At 40.2% G+C, this 16,031-nt stretch overlaps 1 protein-coding gene across 2 annotated transcripts in view; it reads left to right on the plus strand.

Moving 5' to 3' along the window:
- Window positions 1-6,720: 6,720 nt before the first annotated feature.
- Window positions 6,721-16,031, plus strand: part of ACP3 (acid phosphatase 3) — a 50,336-nt gene continuing 41,025 nt past the window's right edge. For both annotated transcript variants that reach the window (XM_010380229.2, XM_030933850.1), the window contains exon 1: window positions 6,721-6,930. In XM_010380229.2, the coding sequence (XP_010378531.1) occupies window positions 6,811-6,930 (120 nt within the window). In that variant the 5' untranslated portion in view covers window positions 6,721-6,810. The remainder of the gene's footprint in view (window positions 6,931-16,031) is intronic.

A 16,031-nucleotide genomic window follows, 5' to 3' on the forward strand; every position in this document is an offset into this window, starting at 1 on the left:
GATGGGAGGGAGTTGAAGAGGTCATAGGAGCCAGATATAAGCAAAGCTTATATATCATGGAAGGCTTTGGATTTTATTCTAAGTGTGGTGGAATATGTTTAATAGGCCATTGACCTGGTTTGATTTAGGAAGTTCTTAAGGACAAACAGGACTTTCTAAATAGTTACTGTGTTTTCTCGTACTTTCAGGCTACTACAAGAAGTTATCTCTTTAATATAAGACATATCAAACAAAAGAGGAGAGGGACAGGGTCAGAAACTGGAGCAGAAGAAAGAAAAAGTTCTCTCTTCAGTGGTTTAGGAGTTGGCCCATGTGAAGACAGGTGAACAGTGTTATGAAGCAAGTTGCTTTCTAGGCCTACCTTCTATAACTCTGATACTCACTTAAATAAGAATTATCATCAAGTTAATGCTAGATATTTTACAATTTGTTTTCTGATTTTAATTAAAATATCTATTCATTATAAGACATTTAGAAAGCAGAGAAAAGTAGAAGAAAGAAAATGAAAACACCTATAATCCCATCAACCTTCCAAAAAAAAATCACCATTAAAAATATTGGCCCATCTCTATTCTGTGTTTTCTTCAATACACATTTATACAAAATGAGATTACATCATATTTTTGTAAGTTCATTCTGTAAGCCTGTATTAAAGGTGAAATAGCAATAGGCCAACATTTGCCTCCTGACTGTGAGAAAAGCAGCTTTATTACACACAGGAAGTGCGAGGGGGGCTAGCTCTATGCAAGTAATGACAGTCCAAGGAGTAGCTGGAGGTCAGCTCTGTTCAGTCTAATAGACAAAAAGTCCTGAGTCCCATTCAGCCCTAAGTGCCTCAGTACAGTCAGCCAAAGCTGGATTCACCTGACCCAAGCCTGCATGTCCTTGTAGAGAGAATCAGAGAAAGTTAGATCATTTCACCTCAAAAGGAAAAAGTATGTTATCTCCAGCCTTCCAATTCTTAGAGTCATGGCTGGGAATCAGAGTGAGGTGAGTGTGGCATCCTCCTTGGGCACAACACTTAAGGTGTACCAAAAAACCTATAATCAAAAGAAGGAATATTTTAATGCAAAATTTTGAAAAATAAAAATTAATGTTAAACAACCCATAATAAACAACATATCAAAACTTCATGTAATGACAGGATTGGTTTAATGACTTTTGCCTTTTGCCTTAGGCACCATTAAGTATTAGTGGGACACCGTTCCTCATCTTACCTGAACCCACTGAATCAGAATTTCCAGGAGTGAGGCACTGGAAGAGTCTGTATTTTATTAAACTTTTCGGGTAATCCTTACACATGATAAATTTTATGAAGTCCTGGAAAGATGGTCTCTGAAGTTTCTCTGTTGCCTTAGCTTGCATGTTCTGATGACTCAAACGGCCCTCTTGGAGGGGCCCAAGTGGCAAGGAATTGAAGGCAGCTTCCACACAGCAGCCAGCAATTTAGAAACTGGGGCCCTCAAACAGCTTGCAAGGAACTGATTCCTGCCAACAACTACAGGAGCTGGGAGAGGATCCCAGGTCTGGCTAACACCTTGATCGGAGCCTTGTGAAAAATCCTGAGCAGAAAGTCCTTTTACATTATACCTAGACTCCTGACTCAGGAAAAAGGTAAGATAAGAAATGTGTGTTGTTTTAAGCCACTAAGTTTGTGTTCATTTGTTTCACAGCAATAGATAATTTTAATACTCTAAGTTTATATGTATATATAAATTATATTTTATAATTACTATTAATTTTATTTAGTAATGTTCAAACTGGTTCAACCACTGACTCCATCAGTATTACATGTAACAGATATGTGTTTATTTATTAAGAATATACTTCTATTACCATGTTTATATTAAATATTGGAATATTTATTTTGTGGTAAATTATTTAGATAATGACTTTATTGAGATATAATTCAGATGTCATAAAACTCATTCATTTAAAGTGTACAATTCAATGGTTTTTAGTATATTCAGAGTCGCTCAAGTATCATTACAATCAATTTTAGAGTATTTTTAGCAGCCCAAAAAGAGACCCCATACCCCTTAGCCATCACCCTCTGCCTCCTTTTCCCCCTGTCCTAGGCAATCTTTTAAAAATTTTAGGCTGTTTCCTAAGATTTTTCTATTCTGAACATTTAATATAAGTGGAATCATACAAATATGTGTTCTATTTTAGAAGGAATATTAGCCTAATATTTTAAAAGTTCATCCATGTTGTAGCAGGCATCAGTACTCGGATCCCTTTTTAATGGCCAAATAATAGTCCATTTTAAAACAGTCCATTGTGAATAAATTTCCATTGTAAATCCTTTTTTTCTTTCCCATGTTAAAAAAAAAAAACCACAAATAAAAGTTTTAACACTTTCTCTACTTTTTAAAGTGTTAGACCATTGCATGAATCCCCTAGGTACACACACCTTAGTTGATGACATTCTTACTATATAATCTCTGGTTTTATGGGGGATGTATGTCTAAATACTCAACAACAAAATAGTTATTTTATGCCAAGGGCGAAAAAAAAAAAAAACCCCACAAAATGATGGTTTCAGAGGAGGAGAACATTTATTCTAAAGCCATCTTATTAATTAAATTTTGCCTCAAAGCAATTCCCATTGTAACAGGGCTCTGACGCAGTCATTTCATTTGCCTTTATATTGACAGTTGGTCAATCAGTATTATTGAGTGCCCGATAGTTCATAAGTCCCTGAGAGTCAAATAATACAATTATGAAGGCCATAAGAAGCCAGACAGGTTAAACACAGTCTTCCCTGTGATGCTGGTGAACAGCCATATACTTACTGATGGATCTCAGACTCTTACGGTCAGAGGCACATTTAGTGCTTTCATAGACTGTGATCTACTAAGGATCACAATTTTTTTTTCCTGTAAGTGTTCATCATCATAGATTCTGTGTTACGCTGCCCAAGGATTCATTGCTCCCTGCTCTTGGAAATTTGTTTGACATCACTCAGCTAGCAACCCCTTTGGGAATTATTTTGGCAGAAGAGAGTCACCTTTGCCTTATCCATGGTCATACTCCCTACAAGGAGCAGACTGCATCCAATGACTGGCTAATAAAAAAGGCCTGACTTCTCACCTCAATTCAAGACAACTCTGAAAGTCCCTCCCATCTTCAGAACTTGTAACAGGGTCAGCTGAGGTCTTCAACAATATTGCATTACAAATCAACTTCTCCCTCTGTCCAACCTTGGTTATTTCTCTACGCCCCACTGGTGTTAATCCTGAGTGCACTCCTTAATAAATTTCCTACATGCAAATATCTATCTGGAAGTCTGCTTTTCAAAAATCTTAACCTGCTCCACTTATGGAACTTTCTAACTGTTCATTAGAACAGTTCATTAGAGGTTGAGCACTTGACATATAGAGAAAGAAGTACAACAAGAGAACACAAATGATTCAGTCAGTAAGTCCTACAAATCATGGAAAATTATTGACACTCCTCACTCTTATATAAAGACTTCCCAATGTTTTTTCAAATATCACTTTTGATGTTACTATGATATGATTTGGCTATGTCCCTACACAAATCTCATCTTGAATTGTAGCTCCTATAATCCCCACATGTCATGAAAGGTACCTGGTGGGAAGTAATTGAATCATGGAGGAGGGCTTTTCCCATGCTATTCTTGTAATAGTGAATAAGTCTCGGGAAATCTGATGGTTTTATAAAGGGCAGTTTCCCTGCACACACTCTCTTGCCTGCTGCCATGTAAAATGTGCCTTTGCTTCTCCTTCACCTTCCACCATGACTGTGAGGCCTCCCCAGCCATGTGGAACTTTGAGTCCATTAAATTTATTTTTCTTTATAAATTACCCAGTCTTAGGTATTTCTTCAGAGCAGTATGAAAGTGGACTAATACATACTATATCCATATTTTTATCCCAGATAACCCTTATGTCTTTGCAAAGACCTTATTGAGTGCAAAGTTCAAGGGCCCACAGAACATCCTAAAACAGGTTTCATCTGAGTTGAGGATCTTTTACACTCCATTTCATGGTGTTCAGGTTTTTCAAGACTCTACATTTATGACTTTGAATACTTCTCCTCCCCTTATAACTCAAAGATCAAAGTGGAAGTGAGGGTGATGATTGACATGGAAGTATAAACCATTTAATTCAACTTAGATTAAGTTTGAGTTGAGATGTATTCAATTCAAGCAGCCTTTTTCTGGTTTTCAAAGAAAACTTGGTTGTTGTTGCCATTCTCACTTGAAAAGCTAAAAGGAACCCAGAGGCGGTACCACAGAAAAAATTAGGGTCTAGGTCAGAAAGAGGGTTTATCCAACCAGTGTAATGTGGTATAGGTAGATTAGAGAATCAGCCATTATCAGTAAGGTCTAAGGCTATTGCTGAAATACTTCCAAGCACCAGTCCAAGGGTGAGACAAGGAAGGAGACAGAACAAGGACCCAGGCAGATAGCTGAGAAAATAAGGCATTCAACAGAATCAGACATCTGGCACAATTGAAGAAATGTGGTTCAGAACTTTGCCTGTGAATGGTACGTAGGTGCTGGAGCTTCCTTTCTCAGATTGCCTGGTGCACACAGCAGGGATTAATGTATCAACTTCATGTATGCCCTGGACTGGAAAATCTTCCAATTTTTATTTCCTTTTTCTTGCACCCATTTCCTCAAAATCTTACCCATTAAAATGGACAGTGTGGACTGGCAGGTGGAGAATGAGATGGCAAAGAGAAGGCTGCAAATTCCCTTGAATGTCTAATCCTAATCACACATGCATTTATTATTTGCACTTTTTTTTTTTTTTTTTTTTTGAGACAGAGTCTCACTCTATTGCCCAGGCTGGAGTGCAGTGGTGTGATCTCAGCTCACTGCAACCTCAGCCTCCCGAGTTCAAGTGATTCTCTTGCCCCAGCCTCCCAGGTAGCTGGGATTACAGGTGCCACCACCAAGCCTGGCTAATTTTTGTATTTTTAGTAGATTTGGGGTTTCACCACGTTGGCTAGGCTGGTCTCAAACTCCTAACCTCAAGTGATCTGCCCACCTCAGCTTCTCAAAGTGCTAGGATTACAGGCGTGAACCACCGTGCCCAGCCTATTTGCACATGTTACCTACTACCAGAAGAAGCAACAGATCTCCCATATACCACATTCCAGGGCATCCTATGATCACATAAGAACACACTCCTCCTGCCACAGGTAAGCGCAATGTACCAGGAAATGGGTTGTGAGTAAACCGTTGTTCTCCCTCTACCATTAGGATACAAATGTCATGACAGGCAGCTCTGCCCCCAAATCTTGCAAAATCTCAATGTGCACCTCAAGTTTGTATTGTTTTAGCCTATGATGGAACTGACAGGTTGGGGAAAATGGAAAGCAAACTTCCATCAGTCTGGATTGCATTTTGCAGTGTCCCCAGTGAGATCATAGCTGGAGAGGCAAGGATGTAACTCACTCAAAATGTAAGGCTTATGGCCAAAGTTGATGACTAATAATATAGAATTATAGGTTTGGGCTTTTTGTTTTCTTAAAAAAAACTCTGTCAGGTTTGGAAAGGGACCTCCAATCCTAATTTTGAGATACCACGGGTAATGTCCAATTTGTCTTAAGGTGTGACTAAAATTTTTCTTTGTTGTTGTTGTTGTTGTTTTCGTTTTGAGATGGAGTCTTGCTCTGTAGCCTAGGCTGGAGTGCAGTGGCACAATCTCAGCTTACTGCAACCTTCACCTCCTGGGTTCAAGTGATTCTCCTGCCTCAGTCTCCCAGGTAGCTGGAACTACAGGCATGTGCCACCATGCCCGGCTAATTTTTTTTTGTATTTTTAGTAGAGATGGGGTTTCACCATGCTGGCCAGGCTGGTCTTGAACTCCTGACCTCAAGTGATCTGCCCACCTCGGCCTCCCAAAGTGCTGGGATTACAGACGTGAGCCACCATGCCCAGCCTAAAATTTTTCAAAATAAACTTGCTCTTACTTTTCTTCTTCAATTTAAAAATACCTCTATAGGCTACATGAGAGTTTTTGAAAAAGTAGCCATGTTTGGCATGGAAATAGGCCTTAAATATGTCAATACCTGTATTTCCTTCCAGATTTCAGTCCTACAACTTTGGACTCCCAACTGATTAAGAATCACTGGTCTAAGGTTTCTAAAGTCGGGGTAGATCCCTTTCCCAATGACAGCCACAAAGCCAACGCTGTATCATAACCTATCTAAAGAAAAGATAAAAGTAAACTGGCAGGGCACAGTGGCTCATGCCTGTAATCTCAGCACTTTGGGAGGCTGAGGCAGGTGGATCACGAGGTCAGGAGTTCGAGACCAGCCTAACTAACATGGTGAAACCCCATCTCTACTAAAAATACAAAAATTAGCTGGGTGTGGTGGCGCATGCCTGTAATCCCAGCTACTCAGGAGGCTGAGGCAGGAGAATTGCTTGAACTCAGGACGCGGGGTTTGCAGTGAGCCAAGATCATCCCACTGCACTCCAGCCTGGGTGACAGAGTGAAACTCCGTCCAGAAAAAAATAATAAGATAAAAGTAAACTGAAAACAAGAATAGAAATGTGTACTAACATGCTCTGTGACCTTGATCAACAGCTTTCCCCACTCTTGACCTTGGTGTCCTAACTTAAATGAGGAAACTGTGATCTCTCTCAGCTCAAAAATTATATGCCATTATTTACATACCAAACCTGCCCTACGCTTCCTGGAAACTTTACTATTTATGAGTGTGGCTCCTCCTTCCCTTTCAATCCCTTAATTAAATAGCTTCCCCTCTACAGGCTTTTGAAGTGGTAGCAGTTCCTCCTAACTCCTGCCAGAAACAGCTCTCCTCAACATGAGAGCCGCACCCCTCCTCGTGGCCAGGGCAGCGAGCCTTAGCCTTGGCTTCTTGTTTCTACTTTTTTCCTGGCTAGACCGAGGTGTACTAGCCAAGGAGTTGAAGTTTGTGACTTTGGTAAGTAGACTTTTCTCATTGCTTTTTCCTTAAAACTGTGTTCCCAGCAGAGTCTGATAAGGCAAACGTCAGGTTTCATCTTACCCTTGGATTGTTTTCCAGAGACCAGGCTCTGTTCAAACTCAGAAAGTGAATCATCAAGTTTTGCAAGTTCCTCTTAATGAAGCCCTAACATGTCTTAACAAAAAGGTGGATTTCTTTGGTCGCTGGTTTTTTAGGGGTTGCTTTTTATTTGCTTTTGCTGATGTTATTTATTTACTTACTTTACAACTGCCTTGAATTCAGATTCCTTTTGACAGCCACACCAGTACAGAAGAAGCCACAGCTGGCGCTGTTTATGTACCAAGAGCTGGCTTCATTCAATTTAATGATTATTTGTTTGCAAGCCAAAAAACAGTCACTTTCTGAATTAAATAGTCCTTTCACCTTTGTTTATCAGGATATTAGAACAAATATTTGTAAACAGCCTTGAAGCATAAAAGTGAATCTAAATTTGGAATTTTAGGATGACTTTCTGATATACAGATTTAGTTGACGATTAAAATCACTGGTACATGTGACCAGTTATGAAAAAAGGTGGGGGGTGGCTGATGCATAATGTCAGGAAAAGAAAATATACTGTTGACATTGTTTGAAAATAGATGGAAAGAGGGTTTGCAAAGTGAAGGGGATTCATCATGTTACCTAAGAGTCTGATTTTTTGTTTCTGTATCTTTTCTTCCTTCTGTTTCACTCTTTCTCTGCCTCTAAGCTGCTTCTTGTCTTTCCTCTCTCATTTTCTTTCTCTTCCTACATTTTTTTATTTGAGATAGTGAACGTGGGCTGATAAGTAGTAAATTTTCTTTCTGTCAAATATACTCATGGAGCTAGTCTGAGATCCCCCTGTAAGGTTTGCTGGATTAGCCTGACTGAATCAGCAGGTGGTTCCCTTGCTTTTCCTCTGTGATCCCAGAAAAATAAATCTTCCTCAATTCTGAAAAGCTGTTCTTGGCAGAAAGAGGAGGAAACTGTCCTTGGTTCTTGTTCTCAGACTAACTGAAGTGCCTGTGTCCCATGAAATGCTAGTTTCACAAGTTGTTAACAGGTGTGGATGGGGAAAAAATCAGTTTCAATAGTCAAGTTAGCTTTGGGACTAGAACTGGGTTAAACTGTGTTTAAAAGGTCTCTTTAATGCAATAATCCTCAGTCTTTAACATGCGAATACGCACTGTGGCTTTCAAGGAAAAGACCTGGCGTTTTCCAAACTGTGTTTTTGAAATTTTGATTACGGCATTCACCTCCCTCTTTTTTTCCCCAATGTCCTGTAGAAAACACTGAGAGAACTGACATTTTTAACTTTATATGGAAAGAATAGTAAGTATGGTGAATCTGGATGTACACATCAACCAGGTTCAAAAACCATCACCCATGCAATCTTATTTCATCTACATACCCACTCATTTCCCACACACACCCACTTTAGTTTTTAAAGTTATTTCATGCATCATATTATTTCATCCAGAAATAGAAAAATGTCATTTTAAAGCAACCTCTCTTCCCTAACCCAGAGAAAACCCACAAGTTCAGCTGATCCAAAACAGAGAAATTCCATCTCATTTCACTGGTGTTTTACAAAGAAAGGGATGATGAGTTACAAGGTATACACTCTTCTCATTCTTCATGGTTGACTTTCTTCATGCAGAATTCTTAATCAAGTAATATAATATTCTTGGTTTTTCTGTTTTTCTTTTCTTTTCTTTTCTTTTTTTTTTTTTTTTTTCTGAGACAGTCTCCCTCTGTCACCCAGCTGGAGTGCAGTGGCATGATCTCAGCTCACTGCAGCCTCCACCTCCCGGGTTCAAGTGATTCTCCAGTCTCAATCTTCTAAGTAGCTGGGGTTACAGGCGTGCGCCACCATGCCTGGCTAATTTTTGTATTTTTAGTAAAGATACGGTTTCACCATGTTGGCTAGGCTGGTCTTGAACTCTTGACCTCAGGTGATCCACCCACCTCGGCCTCCCAAAGGGCTGGGATTACAGGCGTGAGCAACTGCGCCTGGCATAATATGATATTCTTGATGGAAATAGCCTCCAAATTCTAAGCACATAATCTATACACTGGAATGGTAACTTCCACATTATGGACATGAAGGACCGCCTAGCTACTAGGGAAGGTGAGGCTAGAGGATCACTTGAGCACGGGAGTGTGAGGCCATATTGAGCTAGGATCACGCCATTGCACTCCAGCCTGGACAACAGGGAAAAACCCTGTCTCTTGGGTTGGCTTATAAAAAGATGTACCAGAGGCTGGGTGCAGCATCTCACACCTGTAATCCCCAGCACTTTGGAAAACTGAAACAGGAGGATTGCTTGAGGCCTGGAGTTCAAGACCAGCCTGGTTAACATAGTAAGACCTCATCTCTGCAAAAAAAGGAAATAATAATAATAATAACAATAATAAGGATCAGAAAAAACTCTCCACTGAAAAGCAAAAATCAGGTCTCCTGCCTCAGTTCACAAACAGCCTTACATACAATCTCTCTCCCTTGCTGTATGGCTCCTAATCACTACAGCCAAGGAACAGCCAAGCTGTCTGGAGAACACAGGTTTTTCAAAGACCTTTTCCAGGAACAGCACCATGCACTGAGAGTTGGTACTGAGCCAGCTCAGTTCAGTTTGCTTACATGAGCTTCTCCCCAGTTTTATGCCAATGAATTTCACAAATTTTCAGGGTTCTTTTGACCAAGACATTTCAGCCAACCAGGTTATTCCTGTGGGTGCTTCTAAGTGTCCTAAATCTAAAGGAATAATTAATTATTCCTCTCAGCCAAGGAAATAAAAATAGGGAGAGATGATTAGAAACTAACAGAGGTATGTCTTGAAGGAGAGTGCTGTTTCCCATTGCTCAATAGGCAGTGCTCATTTGCTCTATATGCTGCAAATTATTGCCAGCAGGAAAGGAAATATATGTGGTAGCTAAGCAAAATGTCTGAATAATATAATAACAACAAAAATAATTATAACAAATATGATAATAAATCCCATATATCAAATGCATCCTGTGTGCTCGGTATTACACTGATGGCTTTACATATATTACATATTTAATTTTCATGATGCTCCTGGATGAGAAATAATGCTTTTTGTGTTTTACACAAAGGGAAATTGAGGCATGCAGAATGTGAAGTTAAATCATTTCCCAAGGTCACCCAGCAGGATCTTGACAAAGCAGGAGTTTGAACCCAGGTCTAACCAAGTGAAAACCCAGACCTTTTCTGATATATCATACATCTTCTACACAACATAATGCACAGTTTTTACAGCTGCCCTTTTTTGCAGGCCTCTGTGTTCGTCCCGGTCTCTGGATCAAAGTCTTATTAGTCTTGTCCTGTTTTCTTCACAGGGAGCCCAGAACATATTCTCATGCTGATTCCTTTCATGGTCAGCCAGCTTTCCTTCTAACCTCTGAAATGACACTCATTTACATTACTCAATTATTTCTGCCCAAACGATTTTATTTTAATTTTCTTTACCAATGGATTTATTTCTTAGGTCCTAAAAGAAGAAAATAAAATAGGCTTTTACTTATAGTTATCTTTGCTCATCAAGAGATTTTCACAACTTGGAGTACACCCTAATAAAATAAGAAGAAGAATTTAATGTCAGGAGATAAGGTTCCTTTTAGGACTTCCAGAATCATCCCAAAGTTTTATGATGTGTCTCGAATTCCAAACCTGAAAGGGGAACATGATAGTTTATGAGACTTCAATCCAGTCCAGAAGCAGACTCACTGTTCTAGAAACAAAGGCACAAATTAATAGAGACTGCTACAATTTGAATGTTTGTCCCCTCCAAAACTCATGTTGAAACTTAATCCCAATGTAACAGCATTAAGAGGTGGGGCCTTTAAGAGGTGATAGGGCCATGAGGGCTCTACTCTCCTGATGGATTAATGGATTGACAGATTAATGGATCAATAGGTTATCACATAAGTGGGTGAGTTATCATGTCAGTGAGTCTATTATAAAAACCAGTTTGGCTCTCAATGTGTCCCTTCTTGTCCTGTCATGCCTTCTGCCATGTTATGACACAGCACAAGGCCCTCACCAGAAGCTAACCAGATGCTGCTACCTGATCTTGGACTTCCCAACCTCTAGAATTGTGAGCAAAATAAACCTCTTTCGTTTATAAATTTCCCGGTCTCAGGTATTCTGTTAGAGCAACAGAAAATGGGCTAAGACAGAGGGGAAAGACAAGAAGATGAAAGAAAGAGGGGAAAAAAGCACACATAGCATACCTTGCTGATAAATAAGGATGACAATCTAAAACCCTCATGAAATGAGAAGACTGGAAACAAATCCATAATGTACTGGAAACAAATCCATAATGTAGCTGGAAGAACAAGACCCAATGCAAGATTCACCTATTCATCAAAATAGGCCCTTTTTTCATGTTACTATGTTCCAGACACTGTTTTGGGGTTATAGCAGTGCTTGTGACAGCAAGGATTCTGCTTTCAAGGAGTTTACTGGGAGAGGGAGGAAGCCAGATTTTTTTTAATTTTAGTAAAAATAAAAAATAAGAAAAATATCAGGAATATTTATTTGAAATAAAACAGTGAGATAAGATAGAGATTGAGCAAGAATTATAATGATGGTCAAGGGATGTCTCTCTGTAAAGATCAAATTTTCAGGACAGACCTCAAATTGGTGAGTGGTATGTATGCTGAGAGAAGAAGCAGACTTGAGACATTCAAAGCAGATAGGATATCAAGAGCAAAGGCACTGAAGCTTGAGCAAATTTAATAGATTGGATGTAATAGCAGGAGGGCCTATGTGGGTAAGCTGAGGACATCAAGGTGAGAATATCAAGGTGGGTAGGGGCCAGATCAGGTAAGATCTTGTGAGCCCTTGTAAGGACTTTTAATTTATGCAAAGAGCAATAGAACATGATATAATGTCTAAGAGTGATGAGGATATAAAAGAAACAAGACTAGCCACATACAAGTTGATAATTGTTAGAGCCAGTGGTGGCTTCATGATAAATAAAAATCTCTACTTTTAGGCCGGGCGCAATGGCTCAAGCCTGTAATCCCAGTACTCTGGGAGGCCGAGGCAAGTGGATCCCCTGAGGTTAGGAGTTTGAGACCAGCCTGGCCAACATGGCGAAACGCTGTCTCTACTAAAAATACAAAAATTAGCCGGGCGTGGTGGCAGGTGCCTGTAATGCCAGCTGCTTGGGAGGGTGAGGCAGGAGAATCACGTGAACCTGGGAGGCAGAGGTTGCAGTGAGTCGAGATCATGCCAGCCTGAACTCCAGCCTGGGCAACAACAGGGAGACTCCATCTCAAAAACAAACAAACAAACAAAACTCCACTTTTGTATATCTTTACATTTTCCACAAGAGAATGTTTAATACAATGAAAGGACATTAGAGGGTTCTAAGCAATTAAGTGACTTCTGATTGACATCTTATAAAAGAACATGTGACTGCTGCAGGGAGAGACGGACTGGATATAGCCTCGACTGTACTCACCAGGTTCTCCACACCCTAAGCCACGTGCCAGATTTGTTTAGCAGAATCAACGGAGCAGGGTCATTCATGGGGGCACCAAACCAAAAGTCCTTTTTTTTTTTTTTTTTTTTTTTTGAGACGGAGTCTCGCTCTGCCACCCAGGCTGGAGTGCAGTGGCCGGATCTCAGCTCACTGCAAGCTCCGCCTCCCGGGTTCACGCCATTCTCCTGTCTCAGCCTCCCGAGTAGCTGGGACTACAGGCGCCCGCCTCATCGCCCGGCTAGTTTTTTGTATTTTTTAGTAGAGACGGGGTTTCACCGTATTAGCCAGGATGGTCTCGATCTCCTGACCTCATGATCCGCCCGTCTCGGCCTCCCAAAGTGCTGGGATTACAGGCCAAAAGTCCTTTTAAAAACAGTTATCTATGATTTAAAAGGGTGAAGTGATTGTGGTGTGGTGGGAAAACAGTGGGTCAACTATCACGAGAATTAGGAGATCTGGACAGCTACACGATCTCTGTGATCATATAGTTTTCTTACTTGCTCAGTGCAGCAGTAGTGCCAACCTGTCCTCACAGGGGGATGCAATACTTAAAAGAGGTAGCAGGGGAAAATTCTACAAACCATGGAGGGTTGTGCAAACGTAAGGAATTATTGTTTTGTTAGTTTTATTTTATTTTATTTTATTTTTTTATTTTTATTTTTTTTGTGTTGCCAGGCTTGAGTGCAGTGGCGCCATCTCGGCTTACTGCAACCTCTGCCTCTTGGGTTCAAGTGATTCTCCTGCCTCAGCCTCCTGAGTAGCTGGGACTACAGGCACACACCACCACGCCCAGCTAATTTTTGTATTTTTAGTAGAGACGGGGTTTCACCATGTTGGCCAGGCTGGTCTTGATCTCCTGACCTCATGATTCACCTGCCTCGGCCTCCCAAAGTGCTGGGATTACAGGCGTGAGCCACTGTGCCCGGCCAGGAATTGTTATTATCTTGGATGTCTTTCTATTACAATTACCAGTACTACTGCAAATAGTCCTAATTGCTAGTAAAGTATTTTTAGGTTTTTAAAGGATTTCATAGAGTATGATTGCTGGACTGAGAACAGAGGTAATAATTGGTAGAGCAGCAGTTAAGAAGATTGCTCTACCACAGATTTAAAAGAATGTCTTCGCATAGTCCAAGAACTCCAGCTGAATTTTGAAACTGCAAAAGCTCAAGGAATACCAGCTTCACATTTGGCTAGGGGAGGGGTGTGTGCACACATTTTGATTTCCAGCCCTGGAGGTAGAGAATGGTTTATTAAGTGTTTCTCTAGGACATCCCGTCCAAAGAGTTCACAGCATGTTTGAGCAACTACCTTGGAAACATTTAAAACCCACTGAAATGTAGGGGAGTACAATTATTTCTGAACTATGGGACAGAGTGAGAGAGCTTGCCCAAGTCTCAGGATTATGTTCCAGTTCTCTGCTCTTTAAAACACTCTGCTGTGGTGACCACACTTGTTTTTCTCTCTCAGGCCATTCTGTCATTTAGTTGCATAACCTCAGTTCTATTCTTTCAATAATATATGTAGTTCACAGTGCCTTCAGGGTAGTTTCCGTATCAAAGTTTTGGTTTCTTCTGATACAAAACACATACACACACACACACCCATACACACACACACACACACACACACACTCACACACACACCCCTTCCAATCCTAGAGGAAAAGAGTATATTGAGTAGAGTTAATAAAGAAGTGTTAGATCCCAGACCATTCAGATTTAGCTGGTGGGACTCTGAGGAGTGTGATCATACAGAAATGAACCTCTCACAGGTGGTTAAGTATGCTGGTGTTGGAGGCACAGCTTGTGTTTGAATATCAACCCTACTACTTCTTATATGTTGTGTGAGTTTAGACAGGTCACTTAACTAAGCTAAACTTCCTCATTTGTGAAATGGAAATAATAATAGTAACTGCTTTGTGGAACCTGATGAGAAGATTAAATCTGTAAGAAGCACTTAGCACAGTTTCCAGGACCAAGTGAGTGTTCAAAAAATGTTGAGGAGTTACCGTTGTGGTTATAGGTTGGTGGGAAGCATTGTAAATTATTTTATTACAATGTCTCTCATCTGACTTCTCTTTGACTCACTCAGTGGCTCTCAACTTGGGGTGATTTTCTGGTCCTATGGCAGAAAATATGACCTTTTCAATTGTCACAGCTGGGGAATGTTACTGGTATCTGGTGGGTAAAGGCTAGGGATGCTGCTAGACAGTCTACAATGCACAGGACAACTCCCACAACAAAGAATTATCTAGGCTAAAATGTCAATAATGCTGAGATTGAGAAGCCCTAGAAACTAAAACAGTGTGGGGTTTGTAATGTATTGAAACCATGTAACAACTTTAGTTATTCAAAGACACATTTACCTGGGATATGAAAACTCTAAAATGTACTTCAATTGTGGAAAGAGGCATCAATGATTAACCATAATCATTTCTGATCATGATCAAGTCACCCCTGAGACTAGTAACTGCAGGTGCTCACAAAAAATATGCAGCTGTCCTTCCTGCCTTCAGGGGATCATTCATGAAAGTAATTTCTCACCTGACCAAAATGATTGCTTCACATTTATTGCATCATTGCCCCTGTTTCTGTAGACTGTTCTACTGAAGTTTTAATTTCTTACTGATTTAAGGGGCCAAAAGATCTGTTTTCTTCAGATATTAGAGACACAAACCAAGCATCTCCCACTTTCTTGGAATTCCTTCTCAAAAATGACTAAAGTCTGAGACTGTTTTCTTATTTAATGTCTGTTGAATTCTGTTTTACAGATTTTCAAAAGAGCAGGTTCTTGGCTTACTTTCCAATGGAACATTTTAGCCAGGTAGTATAAGTACAGGTACAGGTAATCTCAGATAAATCAAGGTGTTATGCAGCTGTCTCTATATTAAAAATATTTGCTGATATCAGTGTAGACTTCATCTTGTAGTTCTTCAGTGTTTTCTTTCCCTATCTTTTGCTCATAAGCTAGCTTTGTGTTTGGTTTGATATTCTACTGAGAAAGCATATTAGAACCAAAGCACCAATATTTCAAAAGTCCAGACTATTCTTCCCAAAGAGAAATGTGCAATCACAATAGCATGGCATGGGTACAAATACAGAAGTATGTTATTAAAATATTGAGAATTAGCTTTCCTAACCTCCCCGCTGCAATCTTTTACTCCTCATCTCCGAAAAATGAACAAATCATTGGCTCAAAATGGTCACAAGTTATATGTGGTATTAAAAATCTATTATTTTTATTATATATAAAATGTTGCCAAGTATGGTGGCTCATGCCTGTAATCCCAGCACTTTGGGAGGCCAAGGCGGGCAGATCACTAGGTCAGGAATTCAAGACCAGCCTGGCCAACATGGTGAAACCCCGTCTCTACTAAAAATACAAAAATTAGCTGGGCGTGGTGGCGTACGCCTGTAATCCCAGCTTCTCCAGAGGCTGAGGCAGGAGAATCGCTTGAACTCGGAAGTGGAAACTGCAGTAAGCCGAGATGGCGCCACTGCACTCCAGCCTGGGCGACAGAGCGAGACTCAGTCTCAAAAAAAAAAAAAAAAAAAAAAAAAAAAA

Source organism: Rhinopithecus roxellana, chromosome 1 (genome assembly GCF_007565055.1).
Source record: "Rhinopithecus roxellana isolate Shanxi Qingling chromosome 1, ASM756505v1, whole genome shotgun sequence".
NCBI lineage: Eukaryota > Metazoa > Chordata > Mammalia > Primates > Cercopithecidae > Rhinopithecus > Rhinopithecus roxellana.